Raw genomic sequence first — 22,368 nt, 5'->3', positions numbered from 1 at the left:
ACAGGCTACCTAAATATGAGACTGCCCAACCCAACTCAGCCCTGAACATACTAAATAAAGACAAAACAAAGGAAATAAAGGTCAGAACGTGACACCATGTCTAAATGCTTGCTGGTCAGAAAATGTAAACAAAAAAGAAAAGCGGTCATATTCTTTCTGAGGGTGTATATGAGCAGATTTGAATCAGATTTCACGTTGATAAAATGCTGCCAGTTCCACTTTAAAATGGTATTGATAGGGAGGACAATGTTTTGAATACTGTAGTTATATTCAAATTGGCTTTTGCTACCTCCTCAATATATGGAACTAAAATATTTCTGGTAAATTCCACGTGGGGAACAAGTAAAGGTTATTGTTGTTGTTGTTGTTATTAAGACGAGTGGCTATTTGTTACAAAAGTAATTGTGACTTTTTAATGTATGCAAACATTATGTAAATATTATGCAAACTTGTTAAGAATATTTCTCACAATTTTGTATTCAGGGTTTTTCTTTCCGTTGCAGGAGCTGGAGTTTGCCAATCTGACAGCAGTCCTCCATTGCATTTCTTCTTTTATGGCTGCCAAAGTGGCCTCTGTGGACCCTGTCTTTGTCAAGTGTCAAAGCATCTCTGGAAAGTACATGAGTTAGACACTTCCTGGTGTTGTCGTGTACATTTTAGTCACATAAGCTAATCGACTATTTTATGCACATTCAAATGATATGTATATCTTGTTCCTGTTATTTTTGTAAGGCTCTTATTAAATAAGAAAAAAAATATATATAAAAAACATATCTGACTGGAAGTAAAGGATATTTATATTTGCATTAATCGGTTGGTATTGACATTTGAGTATGAATATGCTAAAGATTGTTTAATTTTGTCCATGTAGAAAAACATCTGTCACAAAAAATGGTTTCTATGTTTGTTCATGTGTATAGACACGGCACAGTTTTCAATTCATGCGTAGATGCAAGTTAACTTAAAAGCAGAACCGATAAAACAACTGTTGTACTGTACTAATCAACACACATGCAAACATTTGGGAATGTGTATTCTGCTGGGCTATACGATCTCTGGTTATTCACTTATTCCATAACGTCAGCGTGACTACGGATGTCGTGGCTGCAGCGTGACTACGGATGTCGTGGCTGCAGCGTGACTATAGATGTCGTGGCTGCAGCGTGACTACGGATGTCGTGGCTGCAGCGTGACTATAGATGTCGTGGCTGCAGCGTGACTACGGATGTCGTGGCTGCAGCGTGACTACGGATGTCGTGGCTGCAGCGTGACTACAGATGTCGTGGCTGCAGCCTGACTACAGATGTCGTGGCTGCAGCCTGACTACAGATGTCGTGGCTGCAGCCTGACTACGGATGTCGTGGCTGCAGCCTGACTACAGATGTCGTGTCTGCAGCGTGACTACGGATGTCGTGGCTGCAGCGTGACTACGGATGTCGTGGCTGAAGCCTGACTACAGATGTCGTGGCTGCAGCGTGACTACGGATGTCGTGGCTGCAGCGTGACTACGGATGTCGTGGCTGCAGCCTGACTACAGATGTCGTGGCTGCAGCGTGACTACGGATGTCGTGGCTGCAGCGTGACTACAGATGTCGTGGCTGCAGCCTGACTACAGATGTCGTGGCTGCAGCCTGACTACAGATGTCGTGGCTGCAGCGTGACTACGGATGTCGTGGCTGCAGCGTGACTACGGATGTCGTGGCTGCAGCCTGACTACAGATGTCGTGGCTGCAGCCTGACTACGGATGTCGTGGCTGCAGCGTGACTACGGATGTCGTGGCTGCAGCGTGACTACGGATGTCGTGGCTGCAGCGTGACTACGGATGTCGTGGCTGCAGCGTGACTACGGATGTCGTGGCTGCAGCGTGACTACGGATGTCGTGGCTGCAGCCTGACTACAGATGTCGTGGCTGCAGCGTGACTACGGATGTCGTGGCTGCAGCGTGACTACGGATGTCGTGGCTGCAGCGTGACTACGGATGTCGTGGCTGCAGCCTGACTACAGATGTCGTGGCTGCAGCCTGACTACAGATGTCGTGGCTGCAGCCTGACTACGGATGTCGTGGCTGCAGCCTGACTACAGATGTCGTGGCTGCAGCCTGACTACAGATGTCGTGGCTGCAGCGTGACTACGGATGTCGTGGCTGCAGCGTGACTACGGATGTCGTGGCTGCAGCGTGACTACAGATGTCGTGGCTGCAGCCTGACTACAGATGTCGTGGCTGCAGCCTGACTACAGATGTCGTGGCTGCAGCGTGACTAAAGATGTCGTGGCTGCAGCCTGACTACAGATGTCGTGGCTGCAGCGTGACTACGGATGTCGTGGCTGCAGCCTGACTACAGATGTCGTGGCTGCAGCGTGACTACGGATGTCGTGGCTGCAGCGTGACTACGGATGTCGTGGCTGCAGCGTGACTACGGATGTCGTGGCTGCAGCCTGACTACAGATGTCGTGGCTGCAGCCTGACTACAGATGTCGTGGCTGCAGCCTGACTACGGATGTCGTGGCTGCAGCCTGACTACAGATGTCGTGGCTGCAGCCTGACTACAGATGTCGTGGCTGCAGCGTGACTACGGATGTCGTGGCTGCAGCGTGACTACGGATGTCGTGGCTGCAGCGTGACTACAGATGTCGTGGCTGCAGCCTGACTACAGATGTCGTGGCTGCAGCCTGACTACAGATGTCGTGGCTGCAGCGTGACTAAAGATGTCGTGGCTGCAGCCTGACTACAGATGTCGTGGCTGCAGCGTGACTACGGATGTCGTGGCTGCAGCGTGACTACGGATGTCGTGGCTGCAGCGTGACTACAGATGTCGTGGCTGCAGCGTGACTACAGATGTCGTGGCTGCAGCGTGACTACGGATGTCGTGGCTGCAGCGTGACTACGGATGTCGTGGCTGCAGCGTGACTACAGATGTCGTGGCTGCAGCCTGACTACAGATGTCGTGGCTGCAGCCTGACTACGGATGTCGTGGCTGCAGCCTGACTACAGATGTCGTGGCTGCAGCGTGACTTTGGGGAAAAGAGTGTCTGAAGAGTGTGTGTTGAGGCCCGCAAATGCAAGGCCTTGGGGCAGGCTTTCATAACCCCAGAGGGTATTTTAGTTTTGTATTTCAGTGTATACAGTCACTGCTAGTCACTGATATGCTCAGTGACACCAAACGGTGTCAAGACAAACACTGGGGAAGAAGATGTAGACGTATTGTAGCAGTGGTATCTCAGTGTATCTGTCAGGTGATTTAAAAAAATGTTGCGTTCTAAAGATAAATCAACATTTGTTTTACGTTTTGTAGTCCTTTACTTTGTATGTAGCCATGCACTGACAGTCATTACAAAGCTTATAAATATATACATGTTTATATTTATATTCCCTCAGTCTCTTGTTTTATTTTCTATTCCAAAATAAATCCAGAATCATTCCTCCTTATTGTCAAATGTTATTTTATTGTATTCCACTACCAGATGTGTTCACAGCTATGGTGAAATAAACGCAGACTAACAAGTCAATATTGTTGATTTGCTGGGGAACATAAGACACGAAGAGTCTTGAAGAGGGTAACAAGGAAATTGAGACAATTGACATCAAAAAAACTCTTCAATTATACAGCACTTATATTTTGCAACTTACTTTCATGTCCAATTCTTAGACCCCAAAATGTGTTTATTGGGCTTACTTGCCATTTTGGTTTTCCTAATTGGAGGATTGGAGGTATTCTACCCCCTGCCTGTAGCTTGGCTTTGATGCCTGAAGTGACCATATCCTTCCAATTAACAGAAGTCTCTGCCTGCTTGGTAATGTTTTGCAGTTTCATCAGCCGTTTGTCAAGTATGGAGCTTAAATACCTTGCTCAATCTACCAGGAAGCATGCCACCCACTCTTGACGACAGGCAACAACAGTAAGCTCTGAATGCTAACGGAAACATTCTGATTAGGGGCTCTGAGGGCGGCTCCAGGAGCACTTATCCCATGAAATCCTGAAGCCTGTTTTAGAGAATTGGAAAACAGGTTACTGTAGTGTTGAATTAAGCCAATTATAAATGACAGTGTGAGAGGACAGAAAGCACAGGGTCGGCAGCAGAAGTATGAAAACATTTGAAAAGAATTACTGTCCGAAAGATACGCATAACTTAGACACGTAGTTAGCCACTAAAGTGTAATGAAAACTGCCTGACCAAAAGTCCAACCTTGCAACGAGATAAATTACTATCAAATCAGCACGACTACTGGGAATAAACAGCGTCATTCACTACGATGTAAACAATACCTATAGGCCTTCCATTAAATTACATTTCCATACGATTATACATTTCCATCTTCAGAAAGTATTTACACCTAACTTATTACACATTTTGTTGTGTCACAGCTTGAATTAAAAACAAATTGGATGAAATAGATTCTCACCAATTTACACGAAATACCCCATAATGACAAAGTGAAACATGTTTGTAGAAATGTTTGCAAATTTATTGAGAATGAAATACCGAACAATCTAATTGACATAAGTATTCACACACCTGAGTTAATACATGTTAGAATCACCTTTGGCAGCTATTACAGCTGTGAGTCTTTCTGGGTCCAGGTTTAGCAAAGAGGAAGGGACCTACCTGAATCTGTTCAATAAAAACACTAGTTTGTGTGGCAAAACAGAACATTTTGGGACTGTTTGGAGTAATGATTACACCCCTGTGCAATGAAACTAGCAAGCTAATGTTAAATATGAAGTTGTCGCTCAACAGCAAGTGACCATGTAGCTGTTAGAAAAGTTATAACTTCTAGTCCTATCTACTAATGCAGGTACAGTCGTGGCCAAAAAATATTGGCACCCTTGCATTTTTTTCAAATAACTCACCATTTTCCCTTAAAATAAGTTGAAATATAACAAATCATTTGGTCTCCACAATTCTTTATTTTCACTGTTAATATTACGGAACCTTTGTTTTTGATTCAGAACTTAATATATCTATTTAAATCAGAAAATAAACAGAAATGGCATTGACAAAATTATTGACACCCTAGGCAATATTTGGTAGCACAGCCTTTGGTCAAAACAACTGCAATCAAGCGCTTCCTATAACCATCGATGAGCTTCCTGTACCTATGTACCGGCAGTTTGGCCCACTCCTCTTGTGCAAACTGCTCTAGTTCTCCCAGATTTGAAGGGTGCCTTCTCCAAATGCTATTTTAATATCTCTCCACAAGTTTTCAATGGGATTTAGATCTGGACTCATTGCTGGCCACTTCAGAACAATCCAACGTTTTGTTCTGAGCCGTTCCTGGGTGCTTTTTGAAGTGTGTTTGGGGTCATTGTCCTGCTGGAAGACCCATGACCTTTGATGGAGACCCAGCTTTCTGACACTGGGTCTGACATTGCGCTCCAAAATACCTTGGGTATTCACCTGATTTCATGATGCCATGCACACGTTCAAGGCACCGAGTGCCAGAGGCAGCAAAGCAACCCCAAAACATCACTGAACCTCCTCCATGTTGGACTTTAGGGAAGGTGTTCTTTTCTTTGAAAGCTTCATTTTGTTTTCTGTAACCATAGAGATGATGTGCTTTACGAAAAAGCTAGAATTTGGTCTCATCTGTCCAAAGGACATTCTCCCAGAAGGATTTTGGCATGTTCAGGTGTGTTTTGGAAAATTGCAGTCGGGCTTTCTTATGTATTTTTTTTCTCAGCAGTGGGGTCCTCCTGGGTCTCCTACCATATAACCCCCCTTTCATTGAGTTGGCGACGGATGGTGCGAGTTGAAACTGTCGTACCTTGTGTCTGAAGTTCAGCTTGAATCTGTGTGACAGTTCACCGAGGTGCTTTCTCCACCATTCGAACAATCCTTCGCTGCAAACTTCCATCAAGTTCTCTCTTGCGGCCACGTCCAGTGAGGTTGGCTACAGTGGCATCGGCCTTAAACTTCTTGATAACGTTGTGTACGGTGGAAACGGGAACATCAAGGTCTCTGGAGATGGACTTGTAGCCTTGAGATTGTCCATGCTTGGCTACAATCTTGTCTGACCTCCTCAGATAATTACTTATTTTTTTATTTATTATTTTGTCCGTGCTCATTTGGTACACACAGTGACACAGAACAGGAGAATGGATCTTTTTTCTCTATTCAAACTGGTTGAATACGTGATGTTTATACTGCACACACCTTCAACTCAGCACAGGTGAGTTCATTTTCCAAAGTATATGAGAATCACTTTAAACAATGCCACGTTAAATAAATGTGAGTTTTAATAATGTTACGTATCTTACATTATTCATATTGCATGTATATATACTGTATTGAGACCCAATCACTGGACACTTTAATAAATGGATCACTAGTCACTTTAAACAATGCCACTTTAAATAATGGCACTTTAATAATGTTTACATATCTTACATTACTCATATCACATGTATATATTGTATTTTATACCATCTACTGCACTCTGCCTATGCCGCTGGGCATCGCTCATCCATATACTTATATGTACATATTCTCATTTACCCCTTTAGATTTGTGTGTTTTAGGTAGTTGTTGGGGAATTGTTAGATTACTTGTTAGATTTGTGTGTATTAGGTAGTTGTTGGGGAATTGTTAGATTACTTGTTAGATATTACTGCACTGTTTGGAACTAGAAGCACAAGCATTTCGCTACACTCGTATTAACATCTGCTAAACACGTGTATGTGACCAATAAAATTTGATTTATTTTAATTTAATTTGAAATCTCATTATTTCTAACTGCTTCTAGAAAGTGCCAATAATATTGTCCGGGACATTTTAGGATTTCTTTGTGGAATTAGCTAAGATTGAGTAAATTATTCCGATTTTTTTGTTTTGTTCAACTCTACACCTGTAACGGCAGTCTAAGTCGTCCTCCTCCTCAGACGAGGAGAGGCGAGAAGGATCGGAGGACCAATGTGCAGCGTGGTAAGTTTCCATAATTTAATGACATGAAAACTAGACAAGAATACAAAAACAACAAATGTACTAACCGTCACAGTCCCGTGTGGCACAAACACTGACACAGGAAACAACCACCCGCAAATCCCCAACACAAAACAAGCCACCTATATATGATTCTCAATCAGGGACAACGATTGACAGCTGCCTCTGATTGAGAACCATATTAGGCTGAACACAGAAACAGACAAACTAGACACACAACATAGAATTCCCACCCAGCTCACGTCCTGACCAACACTAAACAAGCAAAACACATAAGAACTATGGTCAGGACGTGACAACACCGAACCAAAATATGTTATTTTTTTCCCGCTATTCACCATCTTCCAAGTTTTTTTGTTGTTTACTTGAGATGTAGCTAGCTATAAACACGTACAGCCCCCTTCTTCCAGTGGAATGTGGCTGTGATATTCCAGAAAAGTGTGCTGCGAATTCTACTAGATGAAAAGCCCAAATGAGTATAACATCCTGGCATTAACGGCACATTCGATTTTCGAAATTTCACAAAACGTTCTGTTTTCGCTGTGAATGCGTCATGTGTTATTGCGTTGTTTCCCGCTATTGTTTCATTTGGGTAGAGCCTCTCCATATGTAATTGATAACTGATTATCAGCTGTTGTCAAAGCCGAAATGAGTATGAAATCCGTGCATTTAAAGTATACTACATTTTCAAAATATCACATACTATAAAACGTTATTTTTTTTACATGCTCAAACGGCCTACTGTTTAGGACGCAAGTTTGGGCATTCGGACATGGTCAGTATCTAAATGTTATTACTCTATAAATATAGGATGGTACCTTTCTTATTTGTAGAATGCTAGTCATTTTTCTTGCTCAAAGACATAATGAGGACAAGGTAATCTTACTCTGAGTCAGAAAGGGACTTTCCCATTTCTTTTTCCTAGCTCACATAAGCAAGGCTTGACTTTGATGCATAATTCAATGGCAAGGCATGCATGGTGAGGTACACTGAAGAATACATTATTTCTCTTTTTGAAATGTCTCTCTGTCCTCTCAATGCGTAGGCAAAGCAGGCAACGTGTGCAGCTAAAAGAAAACATGTCTTGAAGTGTTACTGCAACCTGGTCAACCAAGTATAAGTGAACCTCTTATAATGCCAGTCACTGTGATACCTGACCAACAGGTCGGTTTTATCCTTGCCAACAGGCGATAAGATTATTCTCGGAGTAAAACTACACCTGTCAGCAATGGGTGTGGCTGAAATAGCCGAATCCACTCATTTGAAAGGGTGTCCACATACTTTTGGTCATGTAGTATAGATACATATATATATGTGTATATATATGTATATATATACAGTATATATGTGTATATAAATGTATATATATATATGTATATATATATATATATATATATATATATATATATATATATGTGTGTGTATGTATATATATATATATATGTATACATATATATATGTGTATATATATGTATGTGTATATATATGTATTTACGTGTATGTGTATGTATATATATATGTATGTGTATATATATGTGTGTATATATATATGTATATATATGTGTATGTATATATATATGTGTATGTATGTATATATATATGTGTATGTATGTATATATATATGTGTATGTATATAGTTTACATTGATCGATTGCAGGTATAGCGTGACTCCTTGAAATACAGTACCTGTCAGGGCATGTGTTCATTAATCAGAATAGTTACTAGGAGTTATTATTTCATGTCAGGCATAATCTCTCATCACATTAAGCTCATGGTGGATTGTCTGGTGCTTAGTTAAACATAGTCAAAATTGAAAAAGGGAAAACTATTTCGGTCAGATTTGATCTATTTATGAGAGTGATTAACAGTACATTCAGGTATGAACAAACCATGGCTGGTCATTTCAACCTGATTGAATATGCCATTGTTTCCTGGGTCGTCCTCATGAGGTTTTTCAGTGATAAAGACAGAACCTCCTCTCTGTTTATTTTTCAGGGGTTGTGGTTTCTATTGACTATGTTATTACAATGTGCACGATTCAATTAAATGCTTGTTGCATGTACATACTTTATATATTTAACTAGGCAAGTCAGTTAAGAACAAATTCTTATTTACAGTGACGGCCTACCCGGGGAACAGTGGGTTAACTGCCTCGTTCAGGGGCAGAACAACAGATTTTGACCTCGTCAGCTCCGGGGATTCGATCTAGCAACCTTTCATTTACTAGCCCAACGCTCTAACCACTAGGCTACCTGCTATGTATATTTTGTGTATATTTACCACCCAAGAACCTTGATAATGATATAATACCTGAATGGGGGAATTTGGCTTTATTCTGTAGATTATACTGTTCTCTATAGATTAGACTGTTCTCTATAGATTAGACTGTTCTCTGTAGATTATACTGTTCTCTGTAGATTAGACTGTTCTCTGTAGATTAGACTGTTCTCTGTAGATTAGACTGTTCTCTGTAGATTAGACTGTTCTCTGTAGATTAGACTCTTCTCTGTAGATTAGACTGTTCTCTGTAGATTAGACTGTTCCCTGTAAATTAGACTGTTCTCTGTAGATTAGACTGTTCTCTATAGATTAGACTGTTCTCTGTAGATTAGACTGTTCTCTGTAGATTATACTGTTCTCTGTAGATTATACTGGTCTCTGTAGATTAGACTGTTCTCTGTAGATTAGACTGTTCTCTGTAGATTAGACTGTTCTCTGTAGATTAGACTGTTCTCTGTAGATTAGTCTGTTCTCTGTAGATTAGACTGTTCTCTGTAGATTAGACTGTTCTCTGTAGATTAGACTGTTCTGTTCTTTGTAGATTAGACTGTTCTCTGTAGATTAGACTGTTCTCTGTAGATTAGACTGTTCTCTGTAGATTAGACTGTTCTCTATAGACTATACTGTTCTCTGTAGATTAGACTGTTCTCTGTAGATTAGACTGTTCTCTGTAGATTAGACTGTTCTCTATAGACTATACTGTTCTCTATAGATTAGACTGTTCTCTGTAGATTAGACTGTTCTCTGTAGATTAGACTGTTCTCTGTAGATTAGACTGTTCTCTGTAGATTAGACTGTTCTCTGTAGATTAGACTGTTCTATATAGATTAGACTGTTCTCTATAGATTAGACTGTTCTCTGTAGATTAGACTGTTCTCTGTAGATTAGACTGTTCTCTATAGATTAGACTGTTCTCTGTAGATTAGACTGTTCTCTATAGATTAGACTGTTCTCTGTAGATTAGACTGTTCTCTGTGGATTAGACTGTTCTCTGTAGATTATACTGTTCTCTATAGATTAGACTGTTCTCTGTAGATTAGACTGTTCTCTGTAGATTAGACTGTTCTCTGTAGATTAGACTGTTCTCTATAGACTATACTGTTCTCTGTAGATTAGACTGTTCTCTGTAGATTAGACTGTTCTCTGTAGATTAGACTGTTCTCTATAGATTAGACTGTTCTCTGTAGATTAGACTGTTCTCTGTAGATTAGACTGTTCTCTGTAGATTAGACTGTTCTCTGTAGATTAGACTGTTCTCTATAGATTAGACTGTTCTCTATAGATTAAACTGTTCTCTGTAGATTAGACTGTTCTCTGTAGATTAGACTGTTCTCTGTAGATTAGACTGTTCTCTGTAGATTAGACTGTTCTCTGTAGATTAGACTGTTCTCTGTAGATTAGACTGTTCTCTATAGATTAGACTGTTCTCTGTAGATTAGACTGTTCTCTGTAGATTAGACTGTTCTCTATAGATTAGACTGTTCTCTATAGATTAGACTGTTCTCTATAGATTAGACTGCTCTCTGTAGATTAGACTGTTCTCTGTAGATTAGACTGTTCTCTGTAGATTAGACTGTTCTCTGTAGATTAGACTGTTCTCTGTAGATTAGACTGTTCTCTGTATATTAGACTGTTCTCTATAGACTATACTGTTCTCTATAGATTAGACTGTTCTCTATAGATTAGACTGTTCTCTGTAGATTAGACTGTTCTCTGTAGATTAGACTGTTCTCTGTAGATTAGACTGTTCTCTGTAGATTAGACTGTTCTCTGTAGATTAGACTGTTCTCTGTAGATTAGACTGTTCTCTATAGACTATACTGTTCTCTGTAGATTAGACTGTTCTCTGTAGATTACACTGTTCTCTGTAGATTACACTGTTCTCTGTAGATTAGACTGTTCTCTGTATATTAGACTGTTCTCTGTAGATTAGACTGTTCTCTGTAGATTAGACTGTTCTCTATAGATTAGACTGTTCTCTATAGATTAGACTGGTCTCTATAGATTAAACTGTTCTCTGTAGATTAGACTGTTCTCTGTAGATTAGACTGTTCTCTGTAGATTAGACTGTTCTCTGTAGATTAGACTGTTCTCTGTAGATTAGACTGTTCTCTATAGATTAGACTGTTCTCTATTAATTAGACTGTTCTCTATAGATTAGACTGTTCTCTATAGATTAGACTGCTCTCTGTAGATTAGACTGTTCTCTGTAGATTAGACTGTTCTCTGTAGATTAGACTGTTCTCTATAGATTAGACTGTTCTCTATAGATTAGACTGTTCTCTATAGATTAGACTGTTCTCTGTAGATTAGACTGTTCTCTGTAGATTATACTGTTCTCTATAGATTAGACTGTTCTCTTGTAGATTAGACTGTTCTCTATAGCTTAGACTGTTCTCTGTAGATTAGACTGTTCTCTGTAGATTAGACTGTTCTCTGTAGATTAGACTGTTCTCTTTAGATTAGACTGTTCTCTGTAGATTAGACTGTTCTCTATAGATTAGACTGTTCTCTATAGATTAGACTGTTCTCTGTAGATTAGACTGTTCTCTGTAGATTAGACTGTTCTCTGTAGATTATACTGTTCTCTGTAGATTATACTGTTCTCTGTAGAATAGACTGTTATTTGAAGATTATACTGTTCTCTGTAGATTAGACTGTTCTCTGTAGATTAGACTGTTCTCTATAGATTATACTGTTCTCTGTAGATTAGACTGTTCTCTGTAGATTAGACTGTTCTCTGTAGATTAGATTGTTCTCTGTAGATTAGACTGTTCTATGTAGATTAGACTGTTCTCTATAGATTATACTGTTCTCTGTAGATTAGACTGTTCTCTGTAGATTAGACTGTTTTCTATAAATTAGACTGTTCTCTGTAGATTAGACTGTTCTCTGTAGATTAGACTGTTCTCTGTAGATTAGACTGTTCTCTGTAGATTAGACTGTTGTCTGTAGATTAGACTGTTCTCTGTAGATTAGACTGTTCTCTGTAGATTAGACTGTTCTCTGTAGATTAGACTGTTCTCTGTAGATTAGACTGTTCTCTGTAGATTAGACTGTTCTCTGTAGATTAGACTGTTCTCTATAGATTAGACTGTTCTCTGTAGATTATACCGTTCTCTGTAGATTAGACTGTTCTCTGTAGATTAGACTGTTCTCTGTAGATTAGACTGTTCTCTGTAGATTAGACTGTTCTCTGTAGATTAGACTGTTCTCTATAGACTATACTGTTCTCTGTAGATTAGACTGTTCTCTGTAGATTAGACTGTTCTCTGTAGATTAGACTGTTCTCTGTAGATTAGACTGTTCTCTGTAGATTCAAGCCTAAACATCAACTTCTACATGGCCGATGGCTCCCTCCTCATATTTATTTTGTATTGCGATGTGTTTCAGAGATATACTTTTATCAGGGGGGAAATTATACTTATTAGGGCATATAAAACGTCTTTTTTTTCCTTCTTCACATCTATACGTAGAAGATTAAAACCCCAAGTAAAAGCCTGGCGCGAGCGGGATGTGAGTGCTCTTTCTAAAGCCCATTACAACAGCTGTATTGGCTGAGGGAGATTACATCTACAGTATTTCTGGTTCCATATCACATCACACTGGACTGGGTTCAATATCTACTTTCCCCTCCACGGAATGTCATGATTGCCTTTTGAGGATAAGATCAATGTCAATTCAAGTCATACACTCGGGGTAAACGAGAGAGAGAGAGAGAGAGAGAGAGAGAGAGAGAGAGAGAGAGAGAGAGAGAGAGAGAGAGAGAGAGAGAGAGAGAGAGAGCGTGACATGGTTACTAATTATCTTCTCCTGCTCACCCACCTTAGGTGCCATTCAAAATGTCTATTGAACCTTCCTTAGGTGTTTTACCAGAGATAATGTAAACGGGCCCAGAACAGAACATCACTGCTAGTGTCCCTTTCTTATATGCCAAATAACTACAGAGATTTTGCGTCACAATACTATAGCTTTCTCATTTTAATAATATTGTCTTCCTTTATGTGTACATTTTCTCACAAGTTGTAAATAAGTGGAACGTTCTCTATGACTTGGTTTGTTTGCTTGCAAGTCCTCTGTTTGATTCTTCCATCAGTTGACTCTGTTTGACTCTTCCATCATTTGACTCTGTTTGACTCTTCCATCATTTGACTCTGTTTGACTCTTCCATCATTTGACTCTGTTCGACTCTTCCATCATTTGACTCTTCTTGACTCTTCCATCATTTGACTTACAAGTCCTCTGTTTGACTCTTCCATCATTTGACAATTGGGGATCGCTTATTTCCTCATTTCAAGAAAGCCTTGAGATGGTTGACACAGCATCATGTCACACCAGGACAGAGAAATGAACCCATTCATAATTTGTGTATATCCACGGGAGAGTGCTCCTAGATAATATATATATATATATTCTTTTTTAAAGAACGATGGGTCCACTTTTTCCACATTATCTGCCAATTGCTCTGAATCACAGGCGAGACTCACTCCAGTCCCCAATGCAGCCGATTACATTTCCCAGGCAAGCAGAGCCTGAGACCCAAGAGATGTCCAGAGCTGCAGAGGTCTTGACACAACTCGATTTATTCTTAACCACAGAGCCAGCCGGAGACAGAAAAGCCCCCCTTGTTGCATCAGGTAGGCCTATGGTCATATTTCACTTCAACCGTTGTCACACTATATATAAATAATTGAGGCTATGCTATTTGCTTGCAATAGCAGCACAAAGGTCATGTCCAGTCTGTGGATATTTTCAGATAGGCCACACATACAGTATCTCATTCACTTAGATTGAGCCAATTATTGGCACGACAAAGAGATGCAGAATCCACACTTAACTAATAGTTAAATGTGTATATATATATATATATTATGCAATATTATTGAATTGCAAATGGTTGCCCTGCACCAGCCTAATTAGAGATCTGTTTCAGACTATTTGCATTAGTGAACTCGGTGCTGTCACTTTCTCAAGAGCTCCTTCTATTGGAGGACTTGGCACTGATTGCAGACCTGTCAGGATCTTCCTTCACCCGTCCACCCAGTGGTCTGTCACATCGACTCCAACAAGTATCGCTCCTATTCTTGTGTTTGCAATAATAGGTATCTAGTACATTGTTAATATATTACACTGAATGAAAAGATAAACACAACATGTAAAGTGTCCCATGTTTCATGAGCTGAAATAAAAGATCCCAGAAATGTTCCAGATGCAAAAAAAGCTTATTTCTCTCAAATTCTGTGCACAAATTTGTTTACATCCCTGTTAGTGAGCATTTCTCCTTTGCCAAGATAATCCATCCACCAGACAGGTGTGGCATATCAAGAAGCTGATTAGGGAGCGTGCAATTGTCATGCTTACTGCAGGAATGTCCACCAGAGCTGTTTCTATAGAATTGAATGTTACTTTCTCTACCATAAGCCACCTCCAATGTCGTTTTAGAAAATTTGGCAGTAAGTCCAACAGGCCTCACAACCGCAGACCACGTGTATGGCATCGTGTGGGCGAGTGGTTTGCTGATGTCAACGTTGTGAACAGAGTGCCCCATGGTGGCAGTGGGATTATGGTATGGGCAGGCATAAGCCACGGACAATGAACACAATTTGAATGCACAGAGATACTGTGACGACATCCTTAGGCACATTGTCGTACCATTCATCCGCCGGCATCACCTCATGTTTCAGCATTATAATGCACAGCCTCATGTTGCAAGGATCTGTACACAATTCCTGGAAGCTGAAAATGTCCCTGTTCTTCCATGGCCTGCATACTCACCAGACATGTCACCCATTGAGCATGTTTGGGATGCTCTGGATCGACGTGTACGACAGCGTGTTCCAATTCCCGCCAGTAACCAGCAACTTTGCACAGCCATTGCAGAGGAGATGGACAACATTCCACAGGCCACAATCAACAGCCTGATCAACTCTATGTGAAGGAAATGTGTCACGCTGCAAGAGGCAAATGGTGGTCACACCAGATACTGACTGTTTTTCTGATTCACACCCTAACTGTTTTTATAAGGTATCTGTGACCAACAGATGTATATCTGTATTCCCAGTCATGTGAAATCCATAGAACTGTACCTCAGTAAATTCTTAGAAATTGTTACATGTTGCGTTAATATTTTTTGGTTCAGCATAGTTTCATTCAGTCTGATTGCAATGAACAGCCACGCACATATAAGGTTTGTTTATACGTATATGCCCACACTGAACCACAGGGGACACATCTCAAAATAGTCTAGAAGAGTGGGTTGATTTTCCTTCGTATATATATATATATAAAAAAATAACTGTAGGATCGGATGTTATTTTTAAGTCACTAGAAATTGAACTCGTCCCACACACAAACACACGCACAAACACATATAGCTCTTTTCTGTTCATTGCCACCCAATTCCTCTCAAAACTCCCAACATGCACTATAATTAATTTATTTGGAGATGGCATACACAGCTGTTTTAAATTATGGGATATTTTGACAGATTTTAAACATATTTTTGGGGCACAGCCAACAACGCCTTGGCCAGATGGCTTCAGGCAGAAAAGGGCTGGAACCAAGGTCAAATATACAACGTTTTACAACTTCCCCGGTAATCTCTAAAGTGTGAGACTGCTGGTGCACCATGTTTTCATTATAATATTATTTTTTTTACTCTACAACACGATTTTATTTGTTTGTTCAGTGTTATCTGCTTTCTATGAAAAAACAGTGTACATACAGTGCGTTTAAATAACTACAGAATTATGTTAGTAAATGATAGAGACAGCATGCATTCTGGTTTTGTAATCATTGGGCAAGTAGCAGAGATATTTCCAGCGTTAGGATGTAGTGAAGTACATGTATTTCAACTAGTAATTCAACTACATTTTCAACTACATTTACATTTTACAGTACGTTGTCTGTCGGTAGTTGAACTAAATTCTAGGTCGTGTTTTCAGTAGTTAACTACTGTTTTACTATCATTTCCTTTCTGTTTTAGCATCAGACTAATTTTCACTTCAGACATAGCTGTTGTCTAAAGTATTATTTTATTATATGACACAAAGTTATATACTATTTCTATCTTTAGAAGATAACGTTTTTTATTTAAATTTAACGTAGGAACATGTTAATATGTTTGGGGGGGGTTTTTTGCCAAGAGAAAGATCATCTGATTTGCATTCGTATTTGCATTTTAAGATATTTTCAGCTTATTTCATATTATCATCACACTTAAACTGTATTTATTTATTTTTTTAAATGGAGAAACGCATCATTAAATATGCAATACATTGTGTACATAGCCTGCAGCTTGCACTGTGTTTGACCCACTAAATTGAACCCATCATGTATTTGTCTGTATTACAACATGTTTACTCTCATTCTGAAGCTACTGTATATCCCTTTTTATGTTTACTCTCATTCTGAAGCTACTGTATATCCCTTTTTATGTTTACTCTCATTCTGAAGCTACTGTATATCCCTTTTTTTCCCAGAGAGCTTGTGGAGTCGGCATAACAGCCTTGTAGTCTTTGACCATTCATTGAAATCGATTACCTCAGTTTCGACAAGGGGATGGGGGGGGGGGCTATGACCATTCATTGAAATCGATTACCTCAGTTTCGATAAGGGGATGGGGGGGGGCTATGACCATTCTTGCAGTGTGATTCAAGCTATCGATTCATTCATTATCCTGTAGGAGGACAAGATTAGAATGATCAAACACACAGCACACATAGAGACAATGACATATCGTTCACTCCTCAAAGCACAAGCAAAACGTGCTGAAATGCAGTAAGTTAGCTGATCCCGCACACCCGGGTGCTACAGCGTCAACAAATTAACTCAATCACGTATTTCCTGGAAGAGCAACCACTGTACTGTATATGACCCCATATTTACAGAGTGCCCTTCGAGATCTAAGGAGCTCTGATGGTCGGCTGGTTGTCAGCAGCAGATTTCCTGACCGCAGCAGTAGACCCTCAACTGCCTTTTGTCTCCAACACCCCGTCTCCATGCTTCCAAGATCCAGGGGATCCCCAGAGGGAAAGGGTGGATAGTTTCCTGGCTGGGGACAGCAGGGTAAAGGAGGGTCTGCCCTGGGCGGCTTTACACGCGCTGTGGACGAGGGAACACAATAGAATCGCAGAGGCCTTGAAGAGCCTCAACCTACACTGGAGCTCAGAAATCATACAGTGGCATGAAACAGTATGTGAGCCCTTTGGAATGACCTGGATTTCTGCATAAATTGGTCATCAAATTTGATCTGATCTTCATCTAAGTCAGAACAATAGACAAACATTGTGTGCTTAAAGCTAATAACACACATATCATTGTATTTTTCTTGTTTATATTGAATACATAATTTAAACATTCACAGTGTCGGTTGGAAAAAGTATGTGAACCCCTAGGCTCCAGCTGACCTGGAGTCCAATCAATGAGACGAGATTGGAGATGTTGGTTAGAGCTGCCTTGCCCTATAAAAAAACTCACAAAATTTGAGTTTGGTAATCACAAGAAGCATTGCCTGATGTGAACCATGCCACGAACAAAAGAGATCTCAGAAGACCTAAGATTAAGAATTATTCACTTGCATAAAGCTGGAAAAGGTTACAAAAGTATCTCTAAAAGCCTTGATGTTTATCAGTCCACGGTAAGACAAATTGTCTATAAATGGAGAAAGTTCACCACTGTTGCTCATTGAGCACAGTGCAGAATGCTCAATGAGGTTAAGAAGAATCCTAGAGTCTCAGCTAAAGACTTACAGAAATCTCTGGAACATGCTAACATCTCTGTTGACGAGTCTACGATACGTAAAACACTAAACAAGAATGGTGTTCATGGGAGGACACCACGGAAGAAGCCACTGCTGTCCAAAAAAAACATTGCTGCACGTCTGAAGTTTGCAAAAGTGCACCTGGATGTTCCACAGCGCTACTGGCAAAATATTCTGTGGACAGATGAAACTACAGTTGAGTTGTTTGGAAGGAACACACAACACTATGTGTGGAGAAAAAAAGGCACAGCACACCAACATCAGAACCTCATCCCAACTGTAAAGTATGGTGGAGGGAGCATCATGGTTTGGGGCTGCTTTGCTGCCTCAAGGCCTTGACAGCTTGCTATCATCGACGGGAAAAATGAATTCCCAAGTTTATCAAGACATTTTGCAGGAGAATGTTAGGCTATCTGTCCGCCAATTGAAGCACAACAGAAGTTGTGTGATGCAACAGGACAACGACTCAAAACACAGAAGTCAACAACAGAATGGCTTCAACAGAAGAAAATACGCCTTCTGGAGTGGCCCAGTCAGAGTCCTGACCTCAACCTGATTGAGATGCTGTGGCATGACCTCGAGAGCGGTTCACACCAGACATCCCAACAATATTGCTGAACTGAAACAGTTTTGTAAACAGGAATGGTCCAAAATTCCTCCTGACCGTTGTGCAGGTCTGATCCGCAACTACAGAAAACGTTTGGTTGAGGTTATTGCTGCCAAAGGAGGGTCAACCAGTTATTAAATCCAAGGGTTCACATACTTTTTCCACCCTGCACTGTGAATGTTTACACGGTGTGTTCAATAAAGACCTGAAAACGTATAATTGTTTGTGTGTTATTAGTTTAAGCAGACTGTGTTTGTCTATTGTTGTGACTTAGATGAAGATAAGATCAAATTTGATGACCAATTTATGCAGAAATCCAGATATTTCCAAAGGGTTCACATACTGTTTCTTGCAACTGTATATCAACAGGCCCACAAGAACATTGGCGCTGTACACCAAGCAAGACCTACTGTACATAATGGAAAGTCCTACTGTACATCATGGAAAGTCCTACTGTACACAATGGAATTTAAGAAACAATCCATATCATACCAAAACAGTAGGAGTATTAAAATCAGGGGTGGAAATAACAAATTAACAAATACTCTCCTTACTGTAATTGGATAGCTTCTCAGAGTACTTTTCAGAGTGCGTTTCAGAGTGCGTTTCAGAGTACCTTTCAGAGTGCGTTTCAGAGTGCTTTTCGGAGTACTTTTCAGAGTGCGTTTCAGAGTGCTTTTCGGAGTACTTTTCAGAGTGCTTTTCAGAGTACTTTTCAGAGTGCTTTTCAGAGTACTTTTCAGAGTACTTTTCAGGGTACTTTCCAGAGTACTTTTCAGGGTACTTTCCAGAGTACTTTTCAGAGTACTTTTCAGAGTACTTTCCAGAGTGCTTTTCAGAGTGCTTTTCAGAGTGCATTTTTCCATAGGGTGGAGAGAAATGTTTGCCGTTTTTAATATGATATTTGCGTGAGAGTGACTAACATAATCAATGAAAAACCATTTCCCCTGTCGAGATGTGAGGATAACATTATAACCCTCATGGTGTGTGCTTTACTGCTTAGGAATCCCTCTGACCACAGGAACAGGAAAGTATATAGATTAAAGGCTTCCAGGTAGACTATTATATACTTTCAGATATCCCAGCTGGAACAAAGCAGCATTACAGTGGTTAAAGAAGGATCTGTAAGGCCAAGCGTTGCCCAGCCATTCCTACATTTAAATGTATTAGAGAGAAGATGATTGGAGAGAGGCTAAATGAGTACACCAACCAGAGTACAGTTGTTTAAACAAAGTCTTTTGAAGAGTTGATTTTTCTATAGATGATTAGAAGTGTCTGTCTCGTCAAATGTTAAGAGAGCAAGGCTGCACGCACATTACTGCAATGTGCCCTCCACTGTCTCTGTGTGTGATATGTGTTGAGATTCTGGTGGTGTGCCAAGCGCTTTATAAATAGTGATGAGGCCAGATACAATTTGAGGTGAACCACAGGGGAACAAATTAACAATCATATCCAATCTCCAAAATTCAGGATATCGCAAAATACTATCTCAGTGGAATATTTTTCTGTTGAATATATATATATATATATATATATATACAGTGGGGAGAACAAGTATTTGATACACTGCCGATTTTGCAGGTTTTCCTACTTACAAAGCATGTAGAGGTCTGTAATTTTTATCATAGGTACACTTCAACTGTGAGAGGTGGAATCTAAAACAAAAATCCAGAAAATCACATTGTATGATTTTTAAATAATTATTTTGCATTTTATTGCATGACATAAGTATTTGATCACCTACCAACCAGTAAGAATTCCGGCTCTCACAGACCTGTTAGTTTTTCTTTAAGAAGCCCTCCTGTTCTCCACTCATTACCTGTATTAACTGCACCTGTTTGAACTCGTTACCTGTATAAAAGACACCTGTCCACACACTCAATCAAACAGATTCCAACCTCTCCACAATGGCCAAGACCAGAGAGCTGTGTAAGGACATCAGGGATAAAATTGTAGACCTGCACAAGGCTGGGATGGGCTACAGGACAATAGGCAAGCAGCTTGGTGAGAAGGAAACAACTGTTGGCACAATTATTAGAAAATGGAAGAAGTTCAAGATGACGGTCAATCACACTCGGTCTGGGGCTCCATGCAAGATTTCACCTCGTGGGGCATCAATGATCATGTGGAAGGTGAGGGATCAGCCCAGAACTACACGGCAGGACCTGGTCAATGACCTGAAGAGAGCTGGGACCACAGTCTCAAAGAAAACCATTAGTAACACACTACGCCGTCATGGATTAAAATCCTGCAGCGCACGCAAGGTCCCCCTGCTTAAGCCAGTGCATGTCCAGGCCTGTCTGAAGTTTGCCAATGACCATCTGGATGATCCAGAGGAGGAATGGGAGAAGGTCATGTGGTCTGATGAGACAAAAATAGAGCTTTTTGGTCTAACTCCACTCGCCATGTTTGGAGGAAGAAGAAGTATGAGTACAACCCCAAGAACACCATCCCAACCGTGAAGCATGGAGGTGGAAACATCATTCTTTGGGGATGCTTTTCTGCAAAGGGGACAGGACGACTGCACCGTATTGAGGGGAGGATGGATGGGGCCATGTATCGCGAGATCTTGGCCAACAACCTCCTTCCCTCAGTAAGAGCATTGAAGATGGGTCGTGGCTGGGTCTTCCAGCATGACAACGACACGAAGCACACAGCCATGGCAACTAAGGAGTGGCTCCGTAAGAAGCATCTCAAGGTCCTGGAGTGGCCTAGCCAGTCTCCAGACCTGAACCCAATAGAAAATCTTTGGAGGGAGCTGAAAGTCCGTATTGCCCAGCGACAGCCCCGAAACCTGAAGGATCTGGAGAAGATCTGTAGGGAGGAGTGGGCCAAAATCCCTGCTGCAGTGTGTGCAAACCTAGTCAAGAACTACAGGAAACGTATGATCTCTGTAATTGCAAACAAAGGTTTCTGTACCAAATATTAAGTTCTGCTTTTCTGATGTATCAAATACTTATGTCATGCAATAAAATGCAAATTAATTATTTAAAAATCATACAATGTGATTTTCTGGATTTTTGTTTTAGATTCCGTCTCTCATAGTTGAAGTGTACCTATGATAAAAATTACAGACCTCTACATGCTTTGTAAGTAGGAAAACCTGCAAAATCGGCAGTGTATCAAATACTTGTTCTCCCCACTGTATATATATACACCCTATCCTAGATAAACTTGCTAAGGATATCTGGCAGGGCCATTATCATCTGATCATATGAACCCTGAGGTTAACCTGTTCCACCAGACTACTGCAAATACACTTTTTTTATGGCGTCGACATTGAAACATGTAGATTGTAACAACAACAAAAAACATGTTTTTATATAAATGTAACTAAAGGTCTCCTTTAGCTTTTTCTGCATTTACCCCCAGATTATAACCAGCAGGGATTTTGTTCCCAGAATCATTGAAAGGCTTTTGATCATTACATTGGTCCCTATGATCCAACTACAGAGCCCTCGGCCTCCAATGTTGGCCATGCCACTATTCCCTCCGTTCTCAAGAGACTCAACAAGAGCTTCCAGGAACATGAACGCTTCTCCTCTCTGGATCTGCATAAGACTTTTTTCAGTCCTTGGAGACTCGTCAAAGAGGGTCTGGTATTATCTTATGATGCATACTCTTGGAACTAATAGGGTGGACTGTTGCATACTAAACACTTACATACAGTGGGGAGAACAAGTATTTGATACACTGCCGATTTTGAAGGTTTTCCTACTTACAAAGCATGTAGAGGTCTGTAATTTTTATCATAGGTACACTTCAACTGTGAGAGACGGA

The 22,368-nt window shown here is 40.5% G+C and overlaps 1 protein-coding gene across 2 annotated transcripts in view; it reads left to right on the top strand.

The window, feature by feature from the left end:
* Positions 1 to 1,142, top strand: part of LOC139553940 (gamma-2-syntrophin-like) — a 101,507-nt gene extending 100,365 nt beyond the window's left edge. For both annotated transcript variants that reach the window (XM_071366736.1, XM_071366737.1), the window contains one exon: positions 504 to 1,142. In XM_071366736.1, the coding sequence (XP_071222837.1) occupies positions 504 to 629 (126 nt within the window). In that variant the 3' untranslated portion in view covers positions 630 to 1,142. The remainder of the gene's footprint in view (positions 1 to 503) is intronic.
* The last annotated feature ends 21,226 nt before the right edge of the window (positions 1,143 to 22,368 follow it).

The sequence above is a fragment of the Salvelinus alpinus genome, chromosome 25, assembly GCF_045679555.1.
Source record: "Salvelinus alpinus chromosome 25, SLU_Salpinus.1, whole genome shotgun sequence".
In the NCBI taxonomy this organism is placed as follows: Eukaryota; Metazoa; Chordata; class Actinopteri; order Salmoniformes; family Salmonidae; genus Salvelinus; species Salvelinus alpinus.
Note: the sequence above shows the minus strand (reverse complement) of the source record. Positions and strands in the feature narration are given on the sequence as shown.